A 17,132-nucleotide genomic window follows, 5' to 3' on the forward strand; every position below is an offset into this window, starting at 1 on the left:
CTTTAGAAACGGGTAATAATAATGTTGACAGTGATTGAACTGCAGTGTTCGATGGTAAGTCACTTAATTCTTGAGCAAGCATGTTTCGTGGCATGCGTGCATGTTGGAATAGTTATACAGGATTGTGTGCATGCCGCCTGGGTTTCATGCAACATTAATGTCCGTCTCTCTTGCTGAATTACAGAGGCATCTTCCTGGACACCATCCTGCCACGCTACGATGTGAACGGAGTGCGACCACCCATTGGACAGAGAACCAGACTGAGCAAAGGGGATATCGCACAGGCACGCAAACTCTACAAATGCTCCAGTAAGACCAAAATGACAGATGCTGTCTGCAATGGGTTTTTCCTTTTCCTTTTTTCTATTTTTGCACGTGTGTGTAACACAGCCCTGCGAGAGAGAGGTCTGCAGCTCCTCCTGTGTGGAAATAGCCGAGCATGTACTATTGATGTGGTGTGGTTCCTTCCCTTGGCTACAGCGTCCGAGACTCCCAAGCTGGGAGGAGTTTAAACACTGCCCAGGGACAGGAAGTTTGTCATCACTTCTTCCCAGATAGACGCAAAAGGAACAGCTGGTCGCGAGAAAAGACAACGATTAAAACGATTGTCGGGAACAGGGCTCATGTCCGCACATCGTAGCATGGGCATTGTAAAACCGAGCACAGTTGCATAATCCTGGCACTTTTTTTCCGAAGCGCTCGCTTTGTTTATGATTCCAGGAAGGAGGGAGAGAGGATTTAACCCTGTTGAAGTAAACATAATTTATAGCATTAACAGATGTACGTTGAGAACAGCCTTCTGCTGAACAGATTTGATGTCAGACAGTTAATTGCAGGTCGGGCCAGGATAGCTGAGCTGTCAGCCTCACTTGCTCGATGAATAAACATAGTGATGGTCACCAGAGCTGGACCACGCGCTGTGGTTTTCAGTGCCGAACTGGAAATTTAAACCTTACATGGATCATATGTGTCTGTGCAAGTCTCTTTCTTTACGCAAGGAGGAAACTGACTGGATGATGTGACGCATACCGCGGGGGATGAGGTGGTGAGTCTCCACATGTTGTTGGGAAAAAAGAAAACTTAGAAATGTCCCACGAATCTCCCATTGATGCGGCATTCCTGGGAGGATTTGTCATCCCCGGTGTGTGCCTGAGAGCTTGTTAACAGCTTAGTACTGACAAACCTCTGCCAGGCATTATTACACACAACATATAGCTCAGGGCTCCTCGTTTTATTGCTTACACACAAACCTCAAGGGAAGCAATGAATGTGAACAGTCAGGCGAAGCAGGTGGGGGGGGGGGGGATGTTTTACTTACTCCTTCAGAACGCAGCCCGAGGTAAAGATAACACAGAGTAATAATGAATGCATGCACAGTTCTCAAGATGGACATCTGAAGATACAATCTTCTCTCGGTCATTTCCTCTCTTCTGTTTTAATTAAACACATCTTTCCCCCATTTGGCATGAGCCTCGCTCAGTTGTTCCGCGAGGCTGTGCACGGTGTTTGGAATCAGTCCTCGCACACTTTAGTTTTGCCAGTCCAACTCAGGGTGGTTGTTGTTGTTTTTTTTACTGGCAAGGCGTACATAATGCATCACGTCCTCCAGAGGGCTTGGTTATTTATAGTGGGCCAGGTTTATTTTCAGACGATGCTCAGAGAAAGTGTCTCACACTCTCCTATTCCTTTGTGTAATCATCATCTGGAGTAGGTGGGGGGGAAGGGGAGGGGTGAGGCGCGGAGTTGCGGAGCGAATATTATCAGCAGATGTGCCTTTGAACATAAAAGAGCTGCCCTTTACTTCACATTGGGTCTTATAATTCCAGCATCAAGCATCTGTCTCTGCAGTGAGGTTTTCAGGGGATTGACTTTAGAGCTGATGTGTGTGTGTGTGTGTGTGTGTGTGTGTGTGTGTGTGTGTGTGTGTGTGTGTGTGTGTGTGTGTGTGTGTGTGTGTGTGTGTGTGTGTGTGTGTGTGGCTTGAATTAGTGTCTAAGGTGTTTTCACGCGGATGCTAATTGGCAGCGCATCATGCTTATGGCTCAGGCCTTACGTGCCGGTGTGCGTGTGTTTGTGCGCAGGATGTGGGGACAGTCTGCAGGACAGCAGCGGGAACTTCTCCTCCCCTGGCTTCCCCAATGGATACTCAGCCTACATGCACTGCATCTGGAGAATATCAGTCACACCAGGGGAAAAGGTATGAGCATATGAAAAAGCACCAGATTGACATTGTGATGGCTAAAAAAAAGCTCTCTGTTACTTACTTATTTATATAACCGTGTCAATAATCACGCTCTCTTGATCTTTTCAGATCATTCTGAACTTCACCTCCATGGATCTGTACAGGAGCCACTTGTGTTGGTACGACCATGTGGAAATCCGAGATGGATACTGGAGGAAGGCGCCTCTCAAAGGTCAGTTTGAACAAGAGTGCTGCACTAGGGCCGCAACTAAAGATTTATTCAAAGGATAATTTTGGTATTTTTCAACCTGGATCCTATCTTCCAATGCATTGGTGTCTTAAGTTACTAAAGTGAACACAAATATTTGAAATTGGTCAAGTATTGAGCGAGAACGCTGGAACTAGCAGCTGGAACCGGGCTGCAATGTAACCCTATAGGGCAAATGTGCACATGTGTCAGTTTCCGTCCACTAAAAGTGCTGTTTTTGCCGCTGACAGACTCAGGTTATTATTCTAAGTGTCTGACAACATTATGGAAAGGATCCCTACAGAGATATACCTTTGTGTTAAAGAGTAAAATCCTTTTTGTTTTTACATGAAATCACCATCACCAAACCCACCAGACTCCATGTAAATAATCAGTACTTTTAGCGTGTATAGAGCCAGCATATTTCCACATGTAAATGGGTGAATTAAGGGTTTATTTCAACCAAACCAGAGTGGTGATTGTGGGAACAGTGGAAAGACGAACCTAGACGTTTTGATAGTTGATATTGTTTCATGTTAAACAAAAAGGATCTTACTCTTTAACAAAAAGGTCTATCTCTGTAGGGATCCTTTCATAATGTTGTCAGACACTTGGAAGAATAATCTGAGCCTGTCAGCGGCAAAAACAGAACTTTCAGTGGAAAGAAAAGGTGCACAAATGCCCATTAATGTTACGTTGCTGCTGGTTTCTTACTTAAAACTGGACCAATTTCAAAGATTGTTGTTCCCATCTATCTTGTGTCACAGACACACAAACATGGGAAAATAGAGTCCAGGTTGAATACAAACAAAGTTGCCCTTAAATTGATTCATCTGAATTGTCTCGATGAATTCACCACAAAGAGGTGACATCTCTAATATCTTTTTTTCGTCCAACCAATAGTCCAAAATTCAAAGATATTCAGTTCATCATGAAAGAAAAAGGACTACAGTAGTGATAACTAAACTAAACTTGTTCGTTAAAATAAAAAATATGCACGTTATATACTGAAACTGTAGGGTAAAGGCAGAGTTATGATGGGTGAAAAAGGTAGAATGTGACACATGTGTTAGTTTCATCTATACCTAGGACATACGGTATAGGAATTTGCAGAATATGAAAGGTGCTTATTGTTTAGTTCTTCTATTTTTATCCTGTTTTTTGAATTCTGTCTCTTATTTTGCCTCCTATGCTATCACCGTGTGTTTAGTTTCTATGCAGTAAAGAGCTGTGTAGAGGAATTTCAGAGAGATCCTGAATTTCTCGTCTTGTGGTTCAATAAAGGTTCATCTTATATTATTTATTTTTGTTCTTATTGGTGTTTTTTTTGAATATACAGATTCCTCTCAATTTGTGTGTGTTCTCTCTCAGTTGAAACTGCCCCTGGATCCTACTAGGCAATTGTTGATTATTTGCTCTGAACATTGTTTGAATTGTTTTGTAGTCTATCAAATCTTGAAATGTCAGTGTTTTTAGTTTAATAAATAATGGGGTTGTTGGTTCTCTGTAGGTAGTTTTATGTAGAATTCTTATAGCTCTTTGCTTATCTTATCTTATCGCAGGTGTCGTGATAATCAGATCTTGGTTCATGTGTGTGTGTGTCTCCACCTGTCACCCAGGTCGTTTCTGTGGCGATAAGCTGCCTGAGCCAATCATCTCCACCGACAGCCGACTGTGGATTGAGTTCCGCAGCAGCAGTAACTGGGTGGGAAAAGGTTTCTCCGCCGTTTATGAGGGTAAGCCCCCATTCCCCCGACCTCGCTGCACCCCATTCCAGCGTGCCGCTCAGCTGACTGAAAGCATGGCCGCCGGTCACACATCCAACAATGTGCCTAGAGGCTGCAGTAATATCCACAGCTTTTGGCTCCCCTACTGCTGATGTGTCAGGCACTTTACGCTGCATTAATCAGACTTTTGGCCGGCCTTCACACTCGGTTCCATTGTTTCCAGGCTGTGCAAAGGGATGATTTGTGTTTGTGTGTGTGTGTGTGTGTGTGTGTGGGGGGGGGAGCTGCTGGTGGAGGCATTTCAGCTAATCCACATTGCGTAAATCAGAACAGCAAGCACACGTTTTTTTCCGTTTTTTTCTCAAAGGCCTGTGCTGATGATATTGCTATCAAGGGAGCTCAGTATTGGGTTTTTTATTGTTTTTACTGTCCCATGCAGCCATCTGTGGTGGGGAGGTGAAGAAAGACAACGGCCAGATCCAGTCCCCCAACTACCCAGATGACTACAGGCCCAACAAAGTGTGCGTGTGGAAGGTTACTGTAGCCCAGGGCTACCACGTCGGCCTTACCTTCCAGTCTTTTGAGGTAAGGCACCAGTCCTTTTGTTATTTATTAATTCAAATGTTTTTGTCTGACTTTATTTGCTGTCCTCAAAAAAACCCAATTTAAGGAGATCACTTTGCTCTCTGATGAGGGGCATTTGTCATTAGTATTTGTAATTTATACTACTACACTAATTCAATTCAGTTTATTTAAGAAGGGGACAGTGCAAATGAATAACATGCATGATTATACATGGGTTTAAAATGCCAGAATTAGCCCAAAGGCTATTTTTCATTTGTAGTCCCGCGGCCTCGGTGTTAAAAAAGGCTTCAAAATGAATAAATTATTAATCTGCCGATTAATAGATAATGAGAGCTTCTCTTAATGTGTGCTTAACTAATCATGTTTCATTAATACTCGATATACATGCATTTTTTGATTGCATATATCTTTCACAAATGGAAATAAGGAGATTTTTGTGTTGGGACTTGTGGGTGTAAATAAGATGTTTTGCTAACCCCGGCACATTTACATTGATGTTGATTGATGTGTTCCTGAACATCCCAGTAAGAGATGAATAAAGATAGTTGACACATTAAAAGAAAAATAGTGAGTTGTTTGGTAGCTTCATTGGTCCTTGGTTTAGATCCTCCACATAAACCTCAAATAACATCACACCCACTGACCCTTCCTCAGATTGAGAGACATGACAGTTGTGCCTATGACTACCTGGAGGTGCGCGATGGAAACTCTGAAACCAGTCCCCTACTGGGACGCTTCTGTGGATACGACAAGCCAGACGACATCAAAACCAGCTCTAACCAGCTGTGGATGAAATTTGTTTCAGATGGCTCGGTCAACAAGGCCGGCTTTGCTGCCAACTTCTTCAAAGGTCAGAGGTTAAGGGTTGTAAATTCTTTAGCGAGAATGTCAACATCTGTTTAATCTGACATGTAACCTCAAACCCTCTGTCTGTCGTTATCTTTCAAACATTACGGTGGTATAAGTTTGTTTCAGATATTTCACTTTTCACCGTATCTCTGCCTGGCTCCGCTGTTGTTTTGGAGGGTTTTATTTCTTGTAAGCCACCGAGCCAGGGGGGCCGGCAAAAAGGGTCCTAACATATCTTTGTGTTTTCAGAGATGGATGAGTGCTCCAAGCCGGACAACGGTCGCTGTGAGCAACGCTGTGTCAACACACTAGGCAGCTACAAGTGTGCCTGTGACCCGGGCTATGAGCTGGCTGCTGACAAGCGCAGCTGTGAGGGTAAGTACAGCCCTGCTCACCATGTAATTTACATGCTAACACACTTTACGCAGTGAGCCACCCAAACACAATAAGTACAGTCATTCTTAAAGCCAGAAAAGATGCCAAGAGTGATACTTGTGCTGGCCGGGAACTACCTTTTTAAAGAATTGAGTCACATCAATACAAGTATTATTTTGATCTCAAATGATACGTTGTTGTTGAGGACCTAACTCTGAGTATACAAGCTGTACAATATCTCGTCCGCCCCTTGAGAAAGTCAGCTATCACTACAGCTTTGCTTCGTGCACCAATATTCAGCGTATGCAGTAGATTTCTTTTAGGGCTGCAACTAATGTAACTATTATTTTCATTGTTGATTATTTTCTGGATTAAGTTGTTTGGTCTCTAAAATGTCGATCAGTGTTTCCTAAAGCCCAAGATGACGTCCTCAAATGTCTTGTTTTTAGTACAGAAACTAGAAAATATTGACATTTAAAAGGCTGGAATAATATTTTTTTTATAAACAATGACTCAAACAGATTATTCGATTATGAAAATAGTTGCCGATTAAATTAAAAGTCGACAACCAATCGATTCATCTTTGCAGCACTATATGTTTTAGCTTTTGTAGAAAATATAGAGCCGTAAAAATAAAAAAATAAAACAAGCAAATTAGCTGCATTTACTGTACATACAGAGAAACAAAGAGAAACTGGTACCTGACATCCGTATGGCAAATGAAAAAAAGTACTGTAGTTTTGCCCTTCCAACATTTCATCTATGTCCGCATCTAATAACGTAATAAATTCAGCTAAAAATAGCCAGCTGGGGGGTAACACCAGTTGTTAACATGCGTGTATTGCGTAACCGATACAAAGCTTGCCTGAGTCCTCATGGGCAGGTCAGGCAGTAATCGGGTTTATTCCGGACACAAAAGGACATTTCAGAGCTTTTAATTTCAGCTGCGGGAACATGTCCTCTTGAAACATTTGATGATATCATTTATTTTTCTGTGTGCACGTCTGCGTCAAGCTATAAACTTTTTGTCCTTGTCCGTCATTTTATCTATATTCTTGTAATTTATTTTATGCCTTTCTTGTTTTATGTAGCCAACCATATCCATATGCTTGTTTCTTTTTTTATTCAGTGCCTACTTGTGTTTAATTTGTCGATTTTAGGACTCTTGGAGACTCTTGGAAAATGGTTTTATTTTGTATATTTGTAGTATATATTGTAGATCTTACATTGTTTGACATTATGTGGAAAGCAAAGGAAGAATTTCATCGTACAGGGAAACTTGTTTCCTTACTGTGCACATGACAATAAAACTTTGAATTGAATCATACATTTGTTTTCTCTTCCTTAGGTGAGATTCCTTCTATAAGCCCCTAGGGGTTAGCTTTAGTGTGTATCTTTTTGATATTAATGAATGTCCGTTACATTCAAGCCGTTGCCAAATGAGTTGCTACAAAGCTAATTAAGACTATCAGCTCCACACAACTCTCTCTGGATTTCTCAGTATGGCTATGTTCAGAAGATTGTGGCGTCCGGCGACTTTCTAGCGCAGGAAAATCTAGCGAAGATAATGACCTCTTCTGAAGAGTCCATCATGTTATTTGAATCCTCCGTGTCCTCCTTGGTTACAAGCTGTGTGGAGGAGGGGTGGGGGTGGTGCGGTAATCACGCTTGTGTCGTGTGGATGTGCCGACAGTTACAGTCATTACTTAGAATTCCTCATGGGGGGAAGACAGAAAGTACGCACTATAGCTTTAATCTCACCTGTTGTGTTTCTGTAATAAATACATTCAACATTCAAATTCAAATCAATTGAATTCAGTTCAATTCAATTCCATTCAAAGTCTCCACCCATGTTGTGTTTTCTGTCTAGCTGCCTGCGGTGGCTTTATCACCAAGCTGAACGGGTCCATCACCAGCCCGGGTTGGCCCCGAGAGTACCCCCCGAACAAGAACTGCATCTGGCAGCTGGTTGCCCCCACACAGTACCGCATCACTCTGCTTTTTGACGTCTTCGAGACTGAGGGCAATGACGTGAGCACTGGGCTTATTTTGAATCAGCGCGGGGTGGGTTTGTTCTGTGCTCTCTCTCTCTCTCTCTCTCTCTCTCTCTCTCTCTCTCTCTCTCTCTGTCATTGCACACACTCTTCCTCTCCTCCTTGTGTTTCATAATTAAAGGGAGACACTACAGGTGAATGTGGAAAATATTTCAACTAAAAGATATCATCGTGAAACATCCCGATTTATTACTTAACTTATAAAGTTATTTTTTTTGTATTACATGTTTTTGGAAATGTTTAAATATGCAAATGAGGCATTATCTTGCTAAATATGCACTCATTTGTATATATTTCCAGAACAGAGATGTGAACACTAGATAAAGCCAGGTTCAAAAGTATTGTTCATTTTGTTGACAGTGTTAGAGTCAAAGGTTTTAACATATGTCTTTTTATCACTCCATAAATCAGAAAATACTGTCAACAGCCAAAAAAAAAAATCCCTTTACGCCACGTTTTTAGGTATAAAATGTTAAGTAAATCAGGCTGTGAATGATATCTGAACAAAGCCCTGTGGATACAGCTACAGAATCTAGACAGGAATGAAAGTGAGTGGAGACTCATGGCTCAGAGTCTGAGAACAAAACCTTTAAACATATGGATTTTAAAATAGACACTAGTGTAAAGGGTAAAACATTTTAACTGGCATATGTCGCCATGAAATTTCCCCAGTTAATTACTTATATTAAGATAATTATTTGTTGTGTAGATATGCAAATGAGGCATTATCTAATGCAAACTTTTGGTGAATTTAGCACAATTTTACAGACACACAGACAAATTGTAGTAAAATAAACACCTAAAGATGTTTTTTCTCCTCTAGTCTGAAAGGAGACATGTTACGCAAGCAAAATAGCCCAACCCTTAACATTAAAAACTGATATTTTTGCCTGTAGTGTCTCCTCTTAAAACCAAATTAAAATGTCACAGCCTCTTCACATGCTCTGTTTCTCCGCTCAGGTTTGTAAGTACGACTACGTGGAGGTGCGCAGTGGGCTGTCAGCAGATTCAAGGCTACATGGGAAGTTCTGTGGGGCAGAGAAACCAGAAGCGATCACCTCCCAGTACAACAACATGCGCATTGAGTTCAAATCTGACAACACAGTGTCCAAAAAGGGCTTTAAAGCGCAGTTCTTCTCAGGTGAGTCCTTTTGACAGTGATGTGCACAGCTTCTCAGTCAGTCACTTCAGTGTTTTCTCTAGCTTTTTGGAAGACTTATGGTTATATACGCATTGTTTTCACGGATGGGATCGCCCCGCTGCATTGCACACTAGTGAGCTCGCCACCAGTTTCTCTTCACTGACCACTGATGAGCAACGAAAACAGTCTACACCCTCCTACAACCGCGATGGCTGCAGCTGATTGGACGAACGCGTCACGTGGGGCTGGCTGCTCCGGGATTTCAAAACCGACCAAAATGGCGGCTCGTGCGGAATACAATCTCGTATTTTACGAAAATAGTTCACCAAAACGTGTTTCTGAAAACATTTTAAGCGAGAAATAGGCCATGCAGCATTTGCTGAATCTGTCTTCTTTTCAGATCGACAAAGGTCAGTTTAAAAGATTTTCGTCAGTTTTTGAGAGGCGGCAAGCCGCTCCTCATTTGCATAGAGTTTGCTTGATTCAACTTTATGCAAATGAGGAGAGGGCGACTCGACGCCCCACTTCTAGGCTTCCTCAAGCAAATTAAACGTTTTTTAATTTAAAACAAATGCAATTTCCCCCATACATTCTGTGTCTCTTTGTGGGATTATGTCTCTTTGTAGTCGTGTTGTCTCTCTTTTTTGTCAGTTTTGTTTTGGGTCTCTGTGGTCCTTTTGCGTCTCTTTGTAGTCGGTTTGTGTCCCTTTGTGGTAGTTGTGCGTCTCTTTTTGACATAATTTTGGACCGTTTTTATTACTAGCATATCTGTGTCTAAAATGCTAGAGCAGATCATAAATTAATAAGGTGGTGTCCTTCTTCACTTCCTTAGACAAAGATGAGTGCTCTAAGGAGAATGGTGGCTGTCAACATGAGTGCGTCAACACGTTCGGGAGCTACAGCTGTCAGTGCAGGAGTGGCTTTGTGCTGCATGAGAACAAACATGACTGCAAAGAAGGTATTTCACTCCAAACTCTTGTCTTTTCAGATTCAGAAGACTTCGTTGTCTGTTATGACAGAAAATCGTCTTAGACAACATTTTACTTCTCTTTGATATGTTTGCACCAAGGGTATATAATAGTTTTGAATTTGTACTTTAGTTTAGACTTTTGGATTTCATTTTAGTTTATGTTAGTTTTAGTTATTTTTCAGAGTGTGTTTTCTAGTTTTTTAGATGCTGTGTATGTAGCTCCATACAGGGCTTTAAATTGACACCCACCGATCGCCAAATGCGGGTAAAAATTAACTTTGGCGGGTAAAATTGTGAAGTTTCTAGCCAATTTGACTGGTGATGAAAGAAGCAAACAACACTGCGTCTGTTTGAATCGTCCGGCTGCAGAAACGATTTAGCGGTATTGTCAGATTGGTCTGTTTTCCGCCAAGAAATTTGGGTCGTTTCTTGTGTGTTTTGCTTGGAAACGTAATCTTATGCTGTGTTCCAGGCAACCCGTAACCAGTGTTTTCACAACCTCCTACCGTGAAAGTACCCTGGAACGGCAGTCAAACACGTAACTTACTACCCGTGAACTGGTACCAGATCGTTGTACTCCCAGTTACAGTTTTTGACGTCACACACACATAAACAACAATGGCGACCCCTGTTGATGCTGTACAGATGCCGGTGAGAAACAGAATAAACAGAATCAATAGGCAACGTAAAGTAAATCCACATATTGTAATCAAAACAATACACATATGATTGTGTACTACTACAGGTTATGTTTATTAAATGAAGCCCAAAATATGTCGCCGACTAGAAATTGCTAGTATCAGCTAGCACTAGCTAATGTCAAAGTTAGGTAGCCGCTAGCTAACGCTAGCTAGAAGGGTTTGTCGTGACTTGAAGTCGTAACTTACAGGCTTTAAAATTGTGTATGGACCGCAGCATTAATCTGGCAGCGCTGCTTGTAGTACTAATCCTACATTTCCCATGAACCCTATGTTGTGACGTTTCATATAACGTTGGATACGTGCCCAGCGTGCATGATCGATTACGAGCTACGCTGAACCGGAGAATACTTTTATGTATATCTGCCATCAATCCAAATGAAAACAATTTAAAGAAACATGGATGCTTAAATGTATTCAGTGGCACGCATGATCTGGTTTATTTTCCTTGGAAAATATTCGGCTAGTGGAAAATCTGATTGGCTGGTAACTTTAAAAATCTACTAGCCACGTTGGCTGTTGATGATCAAAAAAGTTAGAAATCCCAGGCCACATATACATACAGAATACATAGTTGAAGAATATCAATGATGTTTAATGCTTAATTGTTGCCCTACTTTAGTGTCCGATGTGATTTAGCAATTATGACGCGGCGCCATCTCATGTCACATCTGTTCAGTTTCTGTGTTTCAATGTCACGACGAGAGTTGACAGAATCTTTTTTCTTTCAGTAATGAGATATTACAGCTAAAAAACTAAAACAGAAATGATTTACGTTCGTTTTTATTTTGTTTCAGTTTACTAAAAATGTTTCACTGCTTATTTTCCTTTTTCGTTTTTAGGTTTGCATGTTTATTCTCGCTCCTGCGATATTTCTCGCAATCGTAACAAACATTAGGGTTCAATGAGCGCATGCTTACTTACATGGGTCAAAAACTGTTTGAGTCTGTTCCGTATAAGCATGATACATACAGAGGTCTGTGTTGACTCAGTGATGTCTTTTTATAGCTGGCTGTGATCACACTGTGAACAGTGTGAGCGGTGTCATCACCAGCCCCAACTGGCCGGATAAATACCCCAGCAAGAAGGCATGCACCTGGGCACTCACCACCACTCCGGGCCACCGCATCAAAATCGTACGTGTCCCTTCGCTCTGTGTATAATTTCACTCGTCATTCACTGAATTTATTTGTGTGTGGCTTGTTTGTGTGATAGAATTGCTAAATCCACAGAGGACATCTGTGTTTACTGTGCTTCTGTCAGAAACTGTTACACCATCCTAACGATGATGTGTGGCTCCCCCTTCTGTTATCGTCTGCATTTGTTGTTTGTCTGCCGTGTCACTGACATCAAGTAGATTATTTGGTTACACTTTACTTGAAGGTATCTAATTAAGAGTGACAAGACACTGTCATGAACCTGTCATAAACATTATAAACAAGTCATAAACGTTGATGACACAACGCTTCTTGTAAGTATCATTCGGTTTTTGTCATAACAAGTTATGGTTAGGGTTAGAGTTAGGGTTAGGGTTCATGTGTCATGACTGTGTCATGACAGTGTCATGTCACTCTTATGTAGATACCTTCAAGTAAAGTGTTACCGATTATTTTTAGCGTTCGCTGAAAGAAAATCAGTCACCAACTTATAATATCAAAACATGTCGAGCGTGCCTCTGTTTTAAAATAATGCAACAAAAATTGTAAAAACCATTGAGCAGATTTTTCTTTCAGTCTTTACGTGCTTTTGTCCTACACCTGGCCTAGAAAACAGGTTGCATGTGCCCACAGCTCCTTCACTGTGCAGGGCATCATTTAGTCAAATATTTACTTTGCTAGTTTACCTGTGTGCTAAGACAATTACAGTGTTTTCAGTGTTCTAGAAATAACACATATCACTGTCTATAGAATGTCCTTTTGAGAAACACAAAATACCTAATGTTTGCTCTCAATTTGTAAATCACTTATTTAAACTAATCTCAATGAGGTAATGACTCCATGCATGTTTTAAACTTCGAATACCAACTTTTGCCTTCTAACAGGCGATTTAGAGACCCTTTGTTTAGACACAACAGGCTCAAGAACTCTTTTATACATCAGTCTATCCTGTTGCTAAACCAAAATCAGCGTGCTGCCAAATAAGACCTGGATCCGAGGATATCATGAGACATGTTTCTTTATCATGGCTGTTGATGTGTTTTTATCTTTGAATGAAATGAGATTCTGCGTGAATTGATAATGAAGTTGCATCCCATTGTTAATACTCATCATCTTGTTTTGTGGCAGGCCTTCAATGAGCTGGACATGGAGGCCCACCTGGAGTGTGCCTATGACCACATTGAGATTTACGACGGACGAGATGGGAAAGCTCCGAGTCTGGGTCGCTTCTGTGGCACCAAGAAGCCCCCGCCCATCATGTCTAGTGCCAACAAACTGTTCGTTCGCTTCTTCTCTGATAACTCTGTGCAGAAGAAAGGCTTTCGAGGCTTCCCATACTGCAGGTAAGAGTAGATGCTCTTATACCAGTACTCTGTTTCTCTTCCTGCTTGAGAAAACAAAGAATAGGAGCTAAGAGGGATTCCAGTGAAATCTCTAAGCCTTCATGTTTTTGGGACATTAGGTTCATTTAAAGTCAATTACTCACATATCAAACATCACAATGGTATTTGGATGTAATGCGTACAGCATTTAGTTTAAGTCACAATACTCCCCACCCTGTCTGAGAATGATTATGACTCATATCTAACCACAGAGCATGTTAAAGGATCCTTTGTGTCTGTATGACTGCACACTAAACACTAAAAATGAGCCACAGACCAACAAGTAGAGAATCTGTACTTGTAGCTTATGGACGCTGGCCCCTGGCTACAAAATGTCCAACCGTAGACTGTTAAATAGTGGACGCTACTATTCATGAGGTCACCCATTGGTTTGTGGACTGCCATTTTGAAGCCTCGATGGCGTCGTGATTGTTGACGAGAGGGTGGAGCTGGGGAGGATCATGCGGCCAAGCCAGTGTTGTTTATGGTTGCAATGGCGCTGCGCTAAGCTAAACGCTAAAGAGGGAAAGTTGGGGATTTTCAACCCTTCTGAAGCGAGTCATCCAGCAGATATTTACCGACCGGTAAACACAGACGTCCCAGTACTGGTGCCGTTCATCTGCATCTACGGTAGTAAAGAACATCTGCAAACTTTCCTTTAAGTTAACAGCTGACGCTAGCTGTAGCTAGCTAGGTTGGCAGCAAGCTGAACAAGATATTTTTAGGCGACCAAAATGGTCCATTTTACTTTGATGGAGTGAAAACACACAGTGAGAGGGTCAACGTTTAAGATGAAAACACGGACAACAGCCAAAAACAAGTTGAGGTCTATTTTAATGTCCACAGTGTTAGCATGTTTAGCATTGCTAAGCCCCTGTCCTGATTGACAGGTCCTAAAGCTTCCCCTGCTTTATCGTCTATTTTAAAATAAATGGGACCATAATTAACGAAATGAACATCATGCTGTATTGAAGAAGACTTGAAACTAGTGATTGAGACCATAAACTCATTATGAAAATGTTTACTGAGCTAATAAATCAAGTGAGAAATGGGCTCATTTTCTCATAGACTTCTATAGAAACAGACTTCTTCTTGGAGCCAGTGGAGTCGCCCCCTGCTGGAAATTAGATAGAACGCAGCCTTTTTTTTTTTGAACTGTTTATTTTTCATTTTTTTAAGCAACGGAACACTCCCTGACAATGGACCTGAGGATTTTTTTTTTTAATAATTACATGTAAGTAAATAAAAATAAAATAAAGTAAAATAAAATAAGGATTGTGAAACATGTTTATACATACTCAGCTATAAAATCAATACAAGTACATAAACCCACAAATCAAATTCAGCAACACAAGTTAGAATTTACCCAAATGCTGGCACTGCAGTGAAGCAGTTTCACTTAAAACGTATGACCTTTTCTGCAAACCCCATAATCTGATCTGTTACAACCACCGTTGCTTCCCCCTAGACACCCAGATATTGTGTGACACATATCCATCTCTGCATGAAAGGGTCCATTTTCAGTTGCAGATTTGCCATCATTTGTTCCATTATATAGACTCTTTTCAGTCTCTGGGTCCATTGTGTCAGGGTTGGCGGTGTTGGCTCCTTCCAGCTCTTCGTTATCATTTTCTTGGCAATCAGAAGTATTCTCAATATGTGTTTCTGATCTGTATTGCACATCTCTTCAGATACCACTCCTAACAAAAACAGCTCTGGCTCAGGAGAGACCTCAAACCCCATAATCTTTTTAATTTCATTTTTGATAGAATGCAGCTTTGGCTTCACTTTTCAGGCCCGGAAGCGTCGTCCATTATTTTTACAGTCTATGTGTCCAACTCATCTCTTCTATTCACAGAGTGTGGAGGCCGCCTAAAGGCTGAGGTAAAAACCAAGGACCTGTTCTCCCATGCCCAGTTTGGGGACAACAACTACCCCGGAGCATCGGACTGCCAGTGGGTGATTTCGGCGGAGAAAGGCTACGGCGTGGAGCTCATCTTCCAGACCTTTGAGATTGAAGAGGAGGCGGACTGCGGCTATGACTACATGGAGCTCTTCGATGGAGCCGACACCAAGTCTCCACGGCTGGGACGTTACTGTGGCTCAGGGGTGAGAATGTTTTCCTAACAAAAAATACACTTCTCACTGAATGTCTTGTCGCAGCACTTTTTCTTCTTCAGTTTTACAGTAAAACAGCAGGTGTATTCACACATTTAGCGCTTCTGTTGTGTAACCACCTTTGCCAGCGTTTTGTAAAAGGGTGTTTGTGAACAAGCCCAGGGCTTTTGATTCCAACGTCTCTCTCTTTAAGAGACTTTAAAAGGAGACACTGAGGTGAATAGGGAAAATATTTTAACTAAACCATTAAATGTCCTCCTGTTGATTACTTACATTAAGACAATCATCTTATGTCTTACACATTTTTCTGAAATGTTATGTTTAAATACACAAATGGAGCATTATCTTCTTAAATATGTGCTAATGTGCATATATTTTATGGACCGAAATATGAACATTGGATAAAGTTTTTACAGAGGGGGATTTTGGACATTTTATTTTTATAACTTTGGATATTTTATCCATTTTCACCCCCTCTGTAAGAAAGTTTGGTGTACTGTATGTGAGTGCTACTGAAGAGATTTCTGGCTCAGAGTCTGAGAACAAAACCTTTTAAAGATATGGATATTAAAATTCTGACATTTTAAAGAGACTGGAGATGTATGGGGTAAATTATTTTGACTAACATATATCACCATGAAACTTCCCCAGTTGATTAAGACGATTATTTTTTGTATTACAAGGTTTCTGAAATGTTGTTTGAATATGCAATTGAGGCATTATCTAATGCTATTATAATTATAAAATATTATAAAAAAAACAAAAACATTATGTATTATGAGAAAAGTATGACATTTTCTAACCGATAAAGATGTGTACCTAAGGTTTATTTTTTTAGATGCAGAAGGAAGTCATATTTGACCTCTGTGGACTGTTAGAGGTTAAACCCAAGATGGCTGCCAGTCTCCCAGGTCTAAAGTTCAGAAGTGTTACATTTTCAGAACCAACAAGTGTAGAAGAACATTTAAGGTGTCATTTTCAACTAAATTGGGGATGTCCATTTATTTAGTGATCCTTATGAGATCGATTTTTTTTATACGTACTTTACCATGACTTTTTAATGACTTTTTATGACTTTGTTCGTTATACAATACTAAGACTTTTTTTCGACAGACTATGCTATGACTTTTGTGACTTTTTCAAAAAATCAGAACCAGAAAGGGATTTATTGCAAAATAACACTTTGGAATTTGCCTTTGTGGTTGGGGCATACATAAACACACATATCATACTATACTATGACTTTTTCATGAATTTTTTCGACATATTATACTATGACTTTTTTTGTGACTTTTTTTGACATATTATACTATGACTTTTTTTGTGACTTTTTTTGACATATTATACTATGACTTTTTTCGAAATTTTTTCGACTATACTATGAATTTTTTATGACTTTTTTCAACATGCTATACTATGAATATTTTTGACATACTATACTATGAATTTTTTCAACATACTATACTATGAATTTTTTATGACTTTTTTCGATATACTATACTATACCTTTTGTGAATTTTTTCGTCATACTATACTATGACTTTTTTCAAAATTAGAATCAGAAAGGGATTTATTGCAAAGTAACACTTAAATGGAATTTGCCTTTGTGGTTGGGGAATACATAAACAAACAAACATCTTAAACATG

At 40.4% G+C, this 17,132-nt stretch overlaps 1 protein-coding gene across 1 annotated transcript in view; it reads left to right on the forward strand.

Annotated features, from left to right (window-relative positions):
* Positions 1 to 17,132, forward strand: part of bmp1a (bone morphogenetic protein 1a) — a 63,898-nt gene that overhangs the window by 43,418 nt on the left and 3,348 nt on the right. Inside the window, 14 exon segments of the mRNA XM_078251607.1 lie at positions 185 to 309; positions 2,082 to 2,197; positions 2,312 to 2,414; positions 4,049 to 4,165; positions 4,596 to 4,741; positions 5,396 to 5,591; positions 5,840 to 5,965; positions 7,836 to 7,996; positions 8,980 to 9,160; positions 9,993 to 10,118; positions 11,837 to 11,964; positions 13,114 to 13,305; positions 13,307 to 13,328; positions 15,226 to 15,476. Coding sequence (XP_078107733.1) covers positions 185 to 309; positions 2,082 to 2,197; positions 2,312 to 2,414; positions 4,049 to 4,165; positions 4,596 to 4,741; positions 5,396 to 5,591; positions 5,840 to 5,965; positions 7,836 to 7,996; positions 8,980 to 9,160; positions 9,993 to 10,118; positions 11,837 to 11,964; positions 13,114 to 13,305; positions 13,307 to 13,328; positions 15,226 to 15,476 — 1,990 coding nt within the window.

This window comes from Sander vitreus, chromosome 5 (genome assembly GCF_031162955.1).
Source record: "Sander vitreus isolate 19-12246 chromosome 5, sanVit1, whole genome shotgun sequence".
Taxonomy (NCBI): domain Eukaryota; kingdom Metazoa; phylum Chordata; class Actinopteri; order Perciformes; family Percidae; genus Sander; species Sander vitreus.